The sequence below is a fragment of the Chaetodon trifascialis genome, chromosome 15 (genome assembly GCF_039877785.1).
Source record: "Chaetodon trifascialis isolate fChaTrf1 chromosome 15, fChaTrf1.hap1, whole genome shotgun sequence".
Taxonomy (NCBI): domain Eukaryota; kingdom Metazoa; phylum Chordata; class Actinopteri; order Chaetodontiformes; family Chaetodontidae; genus Chaetodon; species Chaetodon trifascialis.
Genome location: NC_092070.1, coordinates 12,583,648 through 12,598,797, shown reverse-complemented (window position 1 = coordinate 12,598,797; position 15,150 = coordinate 12,583,648). Strand labels below are relative to the sequence as shown.

The following is a 15,150-nucleotide window of genomic DNA, read 5'->3' as shown; positions in this document are numbered from 1 at the left end:
GGAAGGGGAGGCTGAGGTTGCAGTCTCACTAAATCCGACACACTAGTCCTTTAACTCTGGCCAGAAAGGTCACTGATGAACAACTGAAGTCTGGTTTTCAGTGTTAACAATGTGATTTTATTCAACAGCTGTTTGGGAATATTGCTATTGAAGAGGATGGAGACAGTGCCATCAACCAGCACAACAACTTCAGGACCTTCATACAGGCTCTCATGCTCCTCTTCAGGTGCTTATGAGTGAATATATGCGTGTGCAACCACAAAAATGTAACCTCTTACAGTTTATACTTCAAATGCCTCAAAACTCAAGGAAATGTTTGTGTGTTTTAGGAGTGCAACGGGAGAGGCCTGGCACGAGATCATGCTGGCATGTCTGGGGGGTAAGGAGTGTGACCCCCTGTCAGGGAATACAGACCCAGAGTGTGGCAGCCAGTTTGCCTACCTCTACTTCGTCTCCTTCATCTTCTTCTGTTCATTCCTGGTGAGTGCACACAACATAATCCCAACACCCGCATCTGCACCCTGTTATGTCAACGTGATGCCTTCAGCAAGATACTGCAAATCGCAAGAGTCCACGCCCATTTTGTCTTTAATCTAAACCAGCGGTGGGAAACGTCCGGCCTGCAGGCCATATGCGTCCCACGAGACCATTTGATCCAGCCTGTGAGGCAATTCATAAATACAGAGAAAGCAGCCCAGAAATTAAAAAATTCTCTGGACAGCAACTACTTTGTCTGTGATAGAAAAAAAAAGACAATATAAAATAGTCGACGAACACGACTTTCCAGGTGGTCCCTGAACATGACACACTGACATGTCATCAATGATGTGTATCATGGCGATTGTCAAGAAAGAAAAAGTGTGGTGTGGTGAGCTTGTTAATAGGAAAGTGCCTTGTCACTGCTGTGAAGCTGCTAACAATGGGCAAAGAAAAAAATGAAAGGTTAAAGTATCTGTGTGATATGGCCTTCATTACCTCTCAGGGCTGAACCTCAAGCTCCAGCCAGCTTCTCTGCTCTCTGCTTTCAAATGGGAATTCATTTGAAGCTAAATTAAATTATGCACTTGTGTGTATGTGCGTTCGTGTGTGTTCATGTGCGCACGTGTGTAGATGCTGAATCTGTTTGTAGCCGTCATCATGGACAACTTTGAGTACCTGACCAGAGATTCATCCATACTGGGACCTCACCACCTGGATGAGTATGTCAGGATATGGGCCGAATATGATCCTGCAGCCTGGTGAGTGGTAATGTGCACGCACTCAGGTGCACGTACACACATACAGATACGCAACAGAAATTTGACAGGCCTTAGCACTGAGGTGATACACCTTTTATGATTAAGAAGTTCTATCTAGAAATCTGTCACATTCCTGGTTTTGTTTGCTCCACTAGTCCACATGAAACCACAGAACACCTATATATTCCTTGTTTTGATATGCTAGTTCAAACAGAGCAATTAATGAAATCAATAGCTTCTTAATAATGCAAAACTGTGTTTTTTTATTGTGCAAAACATCAGCACGAGGTGTTTCCCGTTGTCTAGAAATAGATGGAAAATGAGCGAAACGGGGGTGTCAACTGGTTAATAAAGCAGAATTTTCTAGTGAAAGAGCTGCAAGGGGGCTGTAACGGATCTGAGTATAACCTCATCAGGCATCTGGTTATCTCTCTCACGCCGTACAACCCCTCCCTCCTCCTCCTCCCCTTCCTCCTCTTTGCTGTAAACTGTCATGAATTACCTCCCACCCCTTCCCAAACCTCTTCCCTCTCCTGGAATCTGCATACTGCTAAAAAAACGTCTATACCCCATACAAAGCTAAATGTCTACTGTAGACATGCTACGTTTCATGGTATCTGTATTCCAGTGCCTGTGTGTTGCCCTCTTGCTGTCCTGTAGAGTGTACGTAGACTGCTCTAAACACTGAAAGTGGTTAAGAAAAGGAGGAAGAATAGAAAATAAGAATAGAAGGAGGAGAAGACAGATAAAAGACTGAAATCAGGGAGAAAATGATGGTTGGAAAAATGAAAGAGAGATTTAAATAGCTGATTGCAGGTTATCTAATGCAATAGATAGCAAGATAACTGATGTATAAAATGTTTTCCCTTTCTTGAAACTAACTATTTGCAACCCCGCCTTCCTGACTATAACATGGACACTGTTGTGCGGGAAACAGAAGACAGGGAACAAAGACACACGGCTGACATTGAACACATATTTAAGAGGGAGTGAATCTGCGCTCTACAAGCAGCTATTAAGCATTTAGCTGTTTACCAACCACATGCTTTTCTACTCAATTCCTTAATTACACACATCCAGTCAGGGAAAGGAAAAGGCTACCAAATTAAGGATGAGGAGCAGGGGAAGAGAGAGGACCGCATTTACCAATGTGTGGCACGAGTGAAGTGCATAAAGTGTGTGTGTGTGTGTGTGTGTGTGTGTGTGTGTGTGTGTGTGTGTGTGTGTGTGTGTGTGTGTGTGTGTGTGTGTGTGTGTGTGTGTGTGTGTGTGTGTGTGTGTGTGTGTGTGTGTGTAGGTCTATTCAGGTATCTATAGACTCTGTTATTTACAGTAAACATATTGTTGAGTATTTTCAGATACTGTGTATTTGTCAATCTTGTGCTCTTCCTCCCAATGTTCTCTCTTCTTTCTGGATGTGTGTGTGTTTTTTCTTGTGTGTACGTGTGTGTTTCTTAACTCCCCTGTATTCTTCTTGCAGCGGGCGCATTCATTATAAGGACATGTACAGTTTATTACGAGTTATCGACCCGCCTCTCGGCTTAGGCAAGAAATGCCCCCATAGGGTGGCCTGCAAGGTTTGACTTCCATTCAAACAAAATCTCTCAACCACTCTTGCTAGCCACAGCATCCAGGAATGGAGTGAATGCTGCTTTATATATGTTTTTTTTTTTCTTTTTTTCATTTCAATTTTACAATTTCTTTTCCACCATTATCGACTTGCATTCTGAACTGCTGAGAGAATGTGCGGGACAATGCAGACACCCAGAGAAGCATGTGAAATGCACTAAGTGAAATGGAAAAAAAAGATCAACATTGAGAAGTTTTTACCACATTGTAAAATTTTTTTTTCTTCTGTTCTGAGTATTCTTTTCTTTTGCTTGCTGTGGAGCCATGGCTATAATGTAGCAAGCTACGGTTGCCCACTGTAGTGTTGCATTGTTCTTGGTTTTTTGGGGGTTGGGGGAAAGACAGAAACTGCATTGACACCCCTTCCTCTTCCACCCCTCTCTCCCCATCCGAGCAGGAGCAGCTTGATGCCTGCTGTCAAGCTCTGCCCTGCTCTTCTTTGCAATCACACATACATACATATACACATACACATACACATATGTCCTGCTTGCACAGAATTATCTTCTGATATTTCAACAGATCTTTACCTCTCAAAGTCCAGTCCTGATCTTCCTTCTGTTGTCTCCCTTCCCTGTGTCATTTCCTCCCCCTCTTTTTTTCACATGACCAACTGTTAGAGAGCACTGTAACTCATAGAGGAGCCACATGGCAACAGTCTCTCCGAATCAGCCCAATAACCTTGTCTTTCTGTTGTTTTGTTCTTTTACTTTGTTTTGGTCTTTTTACCTCTTCTTCCCCCTTCTTCCTTTTCAACTCTAATCAATCGTCTCCTCAATCTCTCTCACTGAATCTTTTTCTCCCCTCTTCTCTCTCTCTCTCTCTCCCCCTCTCTCGACGTCTCCATCTCCCCTTTTTTTGTGCTTTTGTGACTGGGGTGGTGGCACTGGCTGATGATGCAGTGGCAGGATCAGTTGCAGGGAAATGTATGACATGCTGAGGCACATGTGTCCTCCACTAGGCCTTGGGAAGAGGTGTCCAGCACGGGTGGCCTACAAGGTCAGAAAGGACCACATCTTAACCCGAGTCTCCTATGGGTGTTGGGGGGGATTTTGGGGGGTCCAGGAGGGGAGGGGCCAGGGATTTAAGCGCTCAACGTGGTGTAAACTTTAGTGTCGTCGTTTCTTTGGTTCTGTTTCTGTTTCTTTTTTCGTGGAAAGTCGGGGTGGGCTGATCAGTGTTGTGGCGTTGTGTGGTGGTGTGGGATCGGCGGGTGGAGGTAGCAAGACAATTAGGATGAAGGGTTAGGCTGGGGGGTGTATCCACAGGAGGGGACGAAAAGAGGGACCTTCTCAGCTCTTTTGCGCCGTGTATGATGGACGCACAAGCTCATTTACACAAACATGCGTTATAATCAATGATGTCACATTAGTGTCGACGTGAATGCACTTATTTATGAATCCAAAAAAAACGTTAAGATATGAATTCACGAGACAAACATTTCACACATGTAGACACTGCTAAACACACACACTCTTACACAGAAACATGCGTGTGCAGCAGGGCTTGGAAGGTCCGCTAGACTTACGTCCTCTGACTCGTTCCGTCCTGTGGATGGGGCAGACACACACACGAACACACTCACACACGGGTGCGCACAAACACACAGCAGAATTAAGCCATATGAACACACACATGGATGTTATCTGTTAATTCTGATGGTAGAGAGAGCAGAAAGGCTTGTGTCAGTGATGTGTTTTCCTCAGAGAGCCTTTGGTTGCCATACAGAAGCAGTTCTTTTTCCGTTACCCTTCATGTAGCAGCTCCAAGCCCCCGAGCAGCCTTTTCTATCAGCAAGTCCAATCTTCTCTTTGTCCTTTGGTTCTGTCGTCAATGCAGTTCTATTCTGTTTCCAGCCCCCCCCCATCTCTGCATATTGCTCCCCTCCCCACACATATACACTCCCTCACCTGCCTCCTGCATGGCCGATAACCACCACCACCAACCTCATACACAGACCCCTGTTTGTCATATAATCCGCACAGATACACTAAATCTTACACAAATTGTTATCAGAATGGAAATGCACGGAATGATAACAACAAATTTACCTTTATGTGACCACGTGTTCCTGTAACACCTCTTGTGATCAACACAACAGTCTCATGAAACGTCATTGGCAGATCACTGTGTGCCTCAGGGGGCAGCCGGCCAAACAGCCTGTAGGCCCAGGAGATCACTCCATTGAACCATTGCTTTATCCAACTCCCTTCCCCCTCTCCAGCAGACCTGGGGTCAAGTAGTACTGGCAATGGTGCAGTTTATAATCTGTTGGAGAAGTTGTCAGTCAAGAAAAGTATACCAAACTAATTTTTCATGAGAAATCTCCATCTACGATCTCTTAATTCCACTAAAAACGATTGCTACCTGCACTAAAATGCACTATTTGACCCAGGTTTTTGCACCTCTAGCTCTGTCTCTCTCTCTCTTTTTTCAACCCCCACCTCACTTAAGATGCTCTCTTTCTCTCCTCATTCTCTTGATTTTAAACATTTTTCCTAAAAGCCTCCTCCCTGAACTAAAAGATGGATCCTGAATCCCTCTGCCGAACAACCTGCCATGCTTTTACATTCATGGTTTTGGCAAAACGTCCCTGACATCTTAAACTGGCCCAGGGTAATGATTACTGGAACAGTTTTTCAGAAGTTCACCATCTCTGTATTTATGCCTTACCTCCCCTCCCACTTCCCCTAAGCACCTTGCCAATGAGAGAAATCCAAACCTTCCCTTTGATTTTCCAACCAGTCCACAGAACAATGACCAATCCAGCTCCACTGCTTTTAGCTTTCGATCGTCTCTGTCCTGATTAGAGACGGCAGAGCTTTCAGGCAGGACTGCTTTCTTACAGCCAACTAAGTGTAGTGATGTTTCTTTCTCTTTTTTTTTTCGCATTGTTTTGTCTTTTATTTGTCTATTTTTGCCCACTTTTTCTCTTTACATGCTCCACTCACAACCTATTAACCTATTGATTTGTATTTCTCTATCATCTCTTCCCCTTAAGCTTTCTCTCTCAACTCTTATTATATCTATTTTCTGACAGAAGAAATATTTCTTTTTACCTCATATTTCCTACATATACCTGGATTATGTTCACCTGAACAATCATTTAGCATTTTAGCATCAAAACAACACTCCCATGCTGGCCATTTTTTTGTGCGTCTTCTTCTATCTTTTTCCAAGGAATGCTGCTCTCTCTCACCTATTAACCCTCTGAGTCTGTTCCCATTTTTCACACATTAGACATCAGACACATTAGCGATAGAGCTAGTTGCTCTATCATTTCAGCCTAGCCACATTGTCAACAAATTTCCTTGTTCTGTTCAGTAACAGCCACATTTGAACAACTCACAAACTCATTTTAATGTCGCCAACAGAGGATGCTTTCTGTGTAAGGCTGCGCAGCTGCTTGTCCTGTGAGGCATATTGCGTGTGCATTGCATGCTGCATGGGGGTGGGATGTGCAAGAAGAGTTTGGGGTAATAGAGATTAAAAAAACAAAAGTTTTGATGGACGGATTAAAGGAGAGGCATTTAAACGGGGTGTAGGGGGAGGCATGATATGCTGCATGTCTGGGTTTTCGCCGTCTTCTGTCACCAAACTCACACAAACGTCTGTCATCTGTGAGTTAGTGTGTGTCGGTGTCTGTTTCAATTACAAACCAACAAGACCTCTTAAGGATCAAACCAATAAACGAAAACCAAAGTGTTCCCCTTCCTTAGATTGGTCCCTTGGTTGTTTTTGGTTTATTGGTTTATCACCTGGTCTCTGTTGCTTTCACTGTGAACCTCCAAACCAAAAGGGGGAGCTCTGCATAACAGTAGCTGCTGCTCAGCCTGTCCTCCTGTTTCCTTCATTGACGGCTCAAGATCGCCAGTTTAACCAACCTGTGAGGTCTTTTTGGCATCAACATTCATAGATAACATTACAATTATGAAATGTGTGAATACATAAGTGGAGGGGTGGTCGTGAAAATAATGTCTTTGTTTAAAGCCCTTGCACTCACAGGTTCTTTAATATCACAAAGCAGATTAAAATCTGTGAATCTCGCTGTCTGAAAATCAAATGTGCTGAATTTGACACTGTAGCTGAATCTGAGCCATTTGTCGCAGGCAGAGTCAGAGCCTGCTACAGATGCTACGCACAGCTCCTTCACCCAACCCCCTCCTTTCTCCCCGCTCCCCGTCCCCCTCCTGCCACCAACTCAGTGCCCCCCTACCCTTGTCACCTGGAGGTTCCACATACATGCCACCCCTCATACATCCGAATTTTCTCACTGCTCACCCTGATTGGCTCTCCCACAGAGACTGCTCCGTATGGATCTGCCTGTGGCCGATGACAACACGGTCCACTTCAACTCGACTCTCATGGCCTTGATCCGCACGGCACTGGACATCAAGATCGCCAAGGGTGCGGAAGGTTTGGAATCTCTCTTACTTCCTTTGGTTTGATTTTCACTTGTCTTTCTTCTCCTTTTTCTTATTTCCCCCTTAGTGCAGCGCTGTCTGCTATTTCTGTGCTGAACCCAGAAACCTTCAGCTCTTCCTGATGCTTCTCCTACTGTAGCTTAAGTACAATGTGCTTTCTCTGGTGTGAGGCTGAAATTTGAGATCCTGTGGAATCAAGGTTCTGTGTAAAGCTTTCAGTGCAGTTATGATTTCACCATAGCTATTACCATGATTTCACTAATAACAGGACTCTTCTGTTTGTCTTTGTTTTCATGTTTGTATGTCCTCTCTCATACCTTTTTCTATTAATCTGAATGGCTACGAATGGTTTGTGTACACCTGTGTGCGTGGGTGTGAGTAAACCTTTTCTGTGTGTCCATGTTTTTGGACATGTATCTATATATGCGCGTATGGATTTGTGTGCGTGTGCATGCATGTGTTCATTGAATCTGCTTAGGTGGCATTGACAAGCACCAGATGGACGCAGAACTGAGGAAAGAGATGATGGCGATCTGGCCCAATCTCTCTCAGAAGACGCTGGATTTGCTGGTTACGCCGCACAAGTGTAAGTTGCAGAGTGTGGGTGCAGGCGCAGCAGTGTGGCTTGGATGCAGCCACCCCTGTGCCACCCAGTGCTCCAACGTTGTTTCTCTTCACGCCACCTGAGGACCGCTTCTCTCAGTCAGTCTCTCTCACTGCTGCACCCTCTGATACAGCTGGCACCTTAACCACACACATCCACACCCACATACCTCATGTCTATGAAGACATAATTATGTGAACATGAAGGAAGACAAACAGACGAAGCACAGGCTGCATGGTAGACATGAAGCAGCTGCGCACGCTCACTGAACTCCTGTCTTTTCTTTCACCACTCACCAGAATAGACCCACCACAAGTCCCAGGCCCCAACACTGCTCCACCTGTCTCTGTGCCTGAAATCAGAGGGTGCCTCACTATAGATCAACTCTCTATAGACGTCTTTTCACTTCAGGGGCTGCATATATAAGATGGCTAGCTGTGCTTGATAGACGTTACTGTATATTTTGAGCGCTATTACACTGAGAACAAATGCACAGATGCTAATGCACTAGCTGCAAAATGCAGTCGTTGCTTTACGTTATGAAATTTTCTATGAAAATTGTTAGGGGCTAGGAAATGTATTGTGCTCTTAGAATTATATTTGCAAGTCCAAAGAAGCCATTAACAATCTCAATCAGATATCACAGATTTTCTTCGATATGTTTTTGTTTTTATTTTTTAATGGCTTAAATTTGTGTTGACTCTTGCAATCACATGATTGCAGATTCATATTATTTCTTCCTATTCTTATTTTACAATGAGATGCTTTGATTTGCGAGATTTTACCAGTGACAAATATAAATGCTATTTAGAGTTTAACTAAAGTATGATACAGTTAAAAAAAAAACTGTCTGTGAAAAGACTATTTGCTAAGTGTTTGTCCAAGTGTGTTTCTCTGTTTGTGTGCATGCCTCACCCCTGTCTACCATTCCTCGCGCTCAGGGTCCATTCCAAAAGGTCTAATCTTGCAGGGTAACTTGTCATTCTCTCAGCAGCAACAGACCTGACAGTGGGGAAAATCTACGCTGCCATGATGATCATGGAGTACTACCGGCAGAGCAAGATCAAGCGCTCGCAGGCTCTTCGTGATGAGCAGGTACTGCTGTCTCAAGAAGAGAAACGCTGCACTACCTGCATCCGATCCTTTAAAAGTCAAAGGCAGACTGACGTACTGAAATCAAGGCTGCAGGGCTGTAGTCCCTTTCATACAAGCCTGGGCTGTGACAACCTCGGTCCAGATCCAGATCCAGGGAGTATGCAGTGGGTGAATACAATAGCATAACAATCTAATGGAATCTCCTGTCTCTTGAATGCAGTGCTCCTTTTCTGACAGCAAATGCAGCACTGCCATCTGCTGGGCAAAGTTTTACTTACTGCCTTTACAGTAATTGTAGCATTGCATTATGCAAACATAACTCATGAGAAGTATACAAAATTGCTAATTTATCAGATGATTTATACCAACATGGTGCAGTTATTTAGCTGTTTATGTGCCAGAGACTGCAGGGTTTGGTTGTCACAGCCCCTAAGGTGCCCATACCTCAACATCATGGGAGCGGCTCCTTTTGCTGAGCTTGATTCTTTCCTCCGTTGACTGCTTGTAAATATCCTGTACCTCCTCACTCCTCACTCCTCACCAACCATGCTTGTAACCTTGGACAGTTAGATTTGCATTATGATATTGCTGCACCCTACCCTTCAGTCAGCACGTACTCCCTTGTTAAAGGAGAGAACACTTTCAGGGACAGAGCTGACCACCCTCTGCATTGATTTTGCTGTATTTCATCGTGGTGATTGAGATGATAAGATGATATCAGAACTGAAATTTAATAGGTTTATGCAGCCACCTTGGACCATAAACTTTTGGAGAGCAGCATGCTTTGGAGGACATTCTTCAACCTGACCGCTCATTGCATGTGTTAAACTTCAGCGAACCTCCTTCACTCTGTTTTCGCTTTCTCATGCACCACCACCAGGAAAACTCGGCAGTGTTTAATGATACAAAAATGTCATTCGTGCAGATTTTGCGCTTTACATGTACTTTACTGGTACATCGTGCTTAGTGCTTGCACACATAGACGGGAGGTTTGCCACGGTTTGGATTTGAATGAAGGAAGAGCAAACAAAAAAGTACTTGTTTTTAAAAACCCAAATCTCAAAAATGTAACATAAATAACAAGGTAATGCCCATCGTGAAAGCGTGAAAGGTGGTCATCAGGTAGTAGTGCAGATTTTTTTTAAGTGGACAACTAATAAATGAATGACAGTGAATGCAACATTCGTCCCATCATGCATTTCACCAGCTGTATGTTCCCTTCCACAGGATTATTGCAGTGTTTATCTGCCATGATGTCCTCCATTCCTCCTTTGAACGAAGCCCCTCTTGTATTGATCCCTCTTTATCAGCTTCAGTTAATTTTCTTCATTTTTTCACATTATTTAGATCCATCACCAGATGAAACCCAGAATGATTACTGATCATTCCCTTTGTTCCTTCCTTGAGCTCCAGACTAAGTGGGTGAATCTCACTTCCTTATTGGACCTTATAAAACACTCAAACGGTTCGAATCCTGAACCTGGACGCCTCATAAGGTTGCCAGGTCCCAGAATGCAAGTCCACCCACCTCTTTCTCCTGCAAGCTGCTGGGCATCAGATGCTCAAGAGTCCCCCCCTCCCTCTCCATTTGTTCTTTTTCCATTACCTCTTTTACCTCGCCTCGCTTCAGCCGACAGCCCCCTCTCTACATGCCCTCTGTTCCTGCTCTGCCCCTTTTCCCTGCATTTCCCTGTCAGTCTGCCTGATAGCTGGCGACGGCCATGTTGTATATCTCACACAGAATCGAACGCCATTACTGTTTCAGCGCGTGGAGCCACCTTCCCCTGCCCAGGATGGGGGTCCGGGACTTAACAACGCCCTCCCTCCACCTGAAACAACTGAGACTGTTAACAGCCTGTGAGTTAGATGCTGATGGTACTTTCCAAGAGGTGGTTTGTTGAAAGCAATCCAGTTAAGAAAGGTGTGTTTGTGACTCTGTGTGCGTCTTTGTGTTTGTGTGTGTGTGTGTGTGTGTGTGTGTGTGTGTGTGTGTGTGTGTGTGTGTGTGCGTGTCATAGGCCAGTAGAGGGGGGGATCCCAGAGAGCCATTCATGGGTGACGGCTCGTGCTCAGGAGATGTCCCAGAAGGTCGGCAGCTGGAGTCCTGAGGGACACCCTGAGGATGGCCTGGGAAGCATGACCAACTCTCAGGTAGAAAGCTCATACACACACACACACACACACACACACACACACACACACACGCACACACACACAGGGACCGCATCACCACTCACCAAACAGCACACACACATTATACAATTATGCACTGTTCAAGCTTTTGTGAACAAACACTTGATCCATTCAGCATTTGTTTTTACTTTCATGCCATTGCTACCAAATAAATCCCAAAGAACCATTGAGGATACTTAAAATGTTAAAATGAACAATGATTTTCATGCAGTTACAGATTGCAATTCCATCACCACTGAAAGCAGTGTCCCTCTTATTCATAACCCCTAAAGGCATGAGGACATCAGGTTTGTGTTCCTTTCACCTTCCCCTTGCAGAGATACTGCAGTTAGCATGCTAACCAGCTAGCCCCAGCCCGCCTTGTGTCCTAATACCACTTTGTATCTCAGGAGGTGACAGTCCAATAGTACAGCCCACTGTACTTTCAGCTGAGTGATGTGTGCAAGCAGCCAGTTTGAGATGTTTCACAAGCTTAGTTCAGTTAGTATTAGTTTTTTGTCTAAAAAAATGTAAAAAATTTAAGTTTATTTCTTTTACTAAATTGAATTCATCATAAAATGCGCTTCATTCAGACTCGACAGAAATGAAATAAAACTCAACAAAACCATCTTATTTTTGGATGAAATAAGCCCTTATTTACAGAGTTCGGTGTGAAAATATTCTGGCTGTACTCCCCGCTGATGTCTGACCTTCCTCCTTCTCACTTCACACCTCTCCTGTCTCCACCTGCCGTGTCTCTGTCATCCCTGGAGTCAGAGTCCTGGTTGGAGCCTGCTGAGCCCAGTTCTGTTTCCCGCGGTGTGAACACCAATAATCCCTCAGAGCTCTGAGCTCCCATTCCAGGCAGACTCTAGTCAGCTAATAGGGCCACTAGCTGCACAGTTAACTGGTCTGCCTAGCTGACAGCAGCTAGTCACAACAGCCTAGCGAGCAGCAGTTAGCAGTGATCAGAGTTTCTTGCTTCTTGTTTCACGTTTTACACTCCAGTTCAGTCAGTATGATCAATATTATCTTATGCTTATGGTTGAGGGTAGTGTGAAAATAAACAACATATTTCTTAAATACTGCCTATACTGCATAACCTGAAGCCACCGTGGCACAAATGTTAATAGCTTAGACTGTCCCATCTTTTCAGTCATTTTCATTTCCTTCAATCTCTCTTACCTCAATTCTTCAGTTAGCTTCGACAGGTTGCGCTAACTTGCCTGTGATTAGTTCCATCCCTGCAACCTGTCTCTCCACGCAATTTTAATGATCTTTTATCTGAATTTTTCCTTCACCGTACGTTTCCACATTTCATTCAGAGTCTACCTTGCTTCTGTCTTCAGAGTGGTTCATGTCTGTCATCATGCTGTTAAACTTCTCTGCTTGTAGACCTCCTGGAGGGCCTGACAGGTTTCCGTATCAGTCAGCCCTGTAACATAGTCGCTTCTCCATGTCAATCAACAGAGGTCTGGAGAAGTTTAAAGTCAGTAGTTGGATAGAAGAGAGTGGCTGTCGGCTTCATTCGAACTAGTTTAAATGATAACGTACAGTTGGCTAGATATGAGGCAAATCAACTCATAAGACACAAATACACAGCAAAGACACCACCCAAACACTAAATATGTGATAAGATGACGGACTCAGTCATTGAGCAGCAAGCACATGCTGCGTTATTTTTCCAGTGTTACATAATCAGAGTTTATTCTTTTTTGTATGTTTTATCTGTCTGTTTCAAATTAATTAAAATGTACTTTCTGAAATAACTGGCACTCCAGCTCAGCAAATGATTGAAACTTAAACAAACTTAAACGGAGGTATGGCTACGCAACTTAGGGCCAAGCCTACAGGCCCAGCTGCTCAATTCAGCTCCACAGGTATACTTCACAAAACTAAATATTTGACTTTGAATTTAATGCCCACAATGTATCTCTGCCTGCACCTGGTCAACGTCATCTGATCAGCTGTGTTTTTCCACACGTCCTTTGGACTGCACATGGGTTTCCCCTCAAGTTCATTCCTGCTGTGATTCCATCTGGCATAGATGCCATTAATTAAAGAATCTTTGCATTTGCTTGCAGCAGCCTTTGCAAACACAAAATTCGATTTCATTTGGAATATACTGTACACTCCATCTTATCCACTTAAGACCCAAACACCTGATTCTTTTGCAAAGTTCCTCTTCATGCACACAGTCGCTAAATTCCCCCACTGACTACTTTTACCTCTCTGAGACCCTCAGTTCTCTGCTTTCTTTCGATAACAAACTTTCCCACCTATCCCCTACTCCTTGTCAGCTTTCATAGCAGCCGTCACACCATCTCCTGCTCTCCTGCTCTGTTTACAGACGGTAGAGATGAGAGAGATGGGGCAGGATGGTTACTCGGATACTGAGCACTTTCCACCAATGGAAGGCCATGGCAGGGCCGCTTCCATGCCCCGCCTCCCAGGCGACAACCAAGTGAGCAGCATTCTCACCTTTCCACTCTCTTTCTATTTCCCTCATTCTCTCTGTTCCTCATCTCCTTTTGTTTGAAAGGATCTTATTCTCAAAGGTCTGACTTGTTGCTTAAAGAATTATTGCTGCCGTTACTCGAATCCATGTTGGAGAACGTTTATGAAGGCCATATTGAATAAAAGCGTATGACATCGCAAAGATAAAGATTTTTTAAACAAGATATCCAATCAGGCCGAAGTTTCTGGCTAAAACATGGAAATGTTTTGCCGAAATGCTGACCTCCAAACTTGAATTCAAAAGAACACAGCAAGGCAAAGTCAGACCTTCTGCTCCTTTTCTCTCCTTCCCCTCGTTGTCTTCTGCTCTTTCTCTCATCGTGCCACCTGCATGGAGGTTTTTAATTGTGGTTGTCCCCATTTCCATCTAACACACTCATCCATCTTATATTGTTTCATATCCCGGTGAGTGCTCTGGTTGTCATATGGACACCACATACTTATAAATAAATGTGTGCACACACACACACACACACACACACACACACACACACACACACACACACACACACACACACACACACACACACACACACACACACATATGCACTTCTCAGCCTTCCATGATTTTATCTTTTGCTGTTGTTTTTGTACTAAACTTTCTCTTCCTTCCCATCAGAGGTTTTGCCTGTGCTGGGGGTTTGTTGCTTTTTTCAACCAGGACTGGAACCAGCATGAAATTGTGTATTACAGATGTATGTGTGTGCAAGTGCGTATGTGTGTGTGCGTGCATTTTGTGTATATGTGTGTGCTCTGCACTTTTTCTCTGTTCTCACTGTCCTCTGTCCACTGTGCCCTGAAACTCACACTGTTTCTGTCACTCTGTTGTCTGATTGTAATTTTGTGTGTGTGAGAGAGAGACTATGCATATCCATTTGTACGTGTATTTTGCTGATTGTTGTCACTGCTGTTGTGACCGTGGTGCCGTTGATTGAGCATTTTCATGGTGACCTTGTCTATACTGTTAAACCCTGTTTTGGCGCCAACCGCCCCCAGTGTCTGTGGTAAGTGTTTCTCTTCCACCTTCACTGCTGCTTCGGTGTCTAATCAGACTCTCTTTCTCTGTCCCTCTTTCTCTTTCTGTCTCTCTCGTCCCTCTCTCCACTGTGGCACCTCATCTCGTTTTGGGTTGATCCTCCACCTCACACTCTTTGGTTGTTACCTGTCCTCCTCTGCACCCCTTTACTCTCTCACTGTGTATCAATCCATCCCGCTCCCCCTTGCTTTTGTCCCGCTCTCTTTCCTTTTCCTCCTTTCCTGGTTCTGTGTGTGACCACACCTTTGCTGTGTTTTGTGGCTCTGTCTGTGTGGTTGTGTGTGTGTGTTTGTGTGTATGTGTGTGCGTCTTCTCTGTGCTCATACAGCAGCGGAGGAGAGGGAAACAACGTGGCAGTACCCTCAGTGTATGTACCCTGTCTTTCCCTGTCTTGTCTCTCTCTCTCTCTCTCTCTCTCTCTCTTGCTCTCTCTAT

The 15,150-nt window shown here is 44.3% G+C and overlaps 1 protein-coding gene across 14 annotated transcripts in view; it reads left to right on the top strand.

Annotated features, from left to right (window-relative positions):
- Positions 1 to 15,150, top strand: part of cacna1aa (calcium channel, voltage-dependent, P/Q type, alpha 1A subunit, a) — a 78,488-nt gene that overhangs the window by 54,960 nt on the left and 8,378 nt on the right. For 6 of the 14 annotated variants that reach the window (XM_070980714.1, XM_070980713.1, XM_070980712.1 and 3 more), the window contains 10 exons: positions 129 to 226; positions 330 to 480; positions 1,111 to 1,238; positions 2,719 to 2,815; positions 7,169 to 7,283; positions 7,770 to 7,877; positions 8,887 to 8,990; positions 10,732 to 10,847; positions 11,009 to 11,141; positions 13,513 to 13,626. In XM_070980714.1, the coding sequence (XP_070836815.1) occupies positions 129 to 226; positions 330 to 480; positions 1,111 to 1,238; positions 2,719 to 2,815; positions 7,169 to 7,283; positions 7,770 to 7,877; positions 8,887 to 8,990; positions 10,732 to 10,847; positions 11,009 to 11,141; positions 13,513 to 13,626 (1,164 nt within the window). Of the gene's footprint in view, positions 1 to 128; positions 227 to 329; positions 481 to 1,110; positions 1,239 to 2,718; positions 2,816 to 3,769; positions 3,867 to 7,168; positions 7,284 to 7,769; positions 7,878 to 8,886; positions 8,991 to 10,731; positions 10,848 to 11,008; positions 11,142 to 13,512; positions 13,627 to 15,150 lie in introns of all 14 variants that reach the window. The other 8 variants (XM_070980718.1, XM_070980715.1, XM_070980709.1 and 5 more) reach the window with 7 other exon arrangements.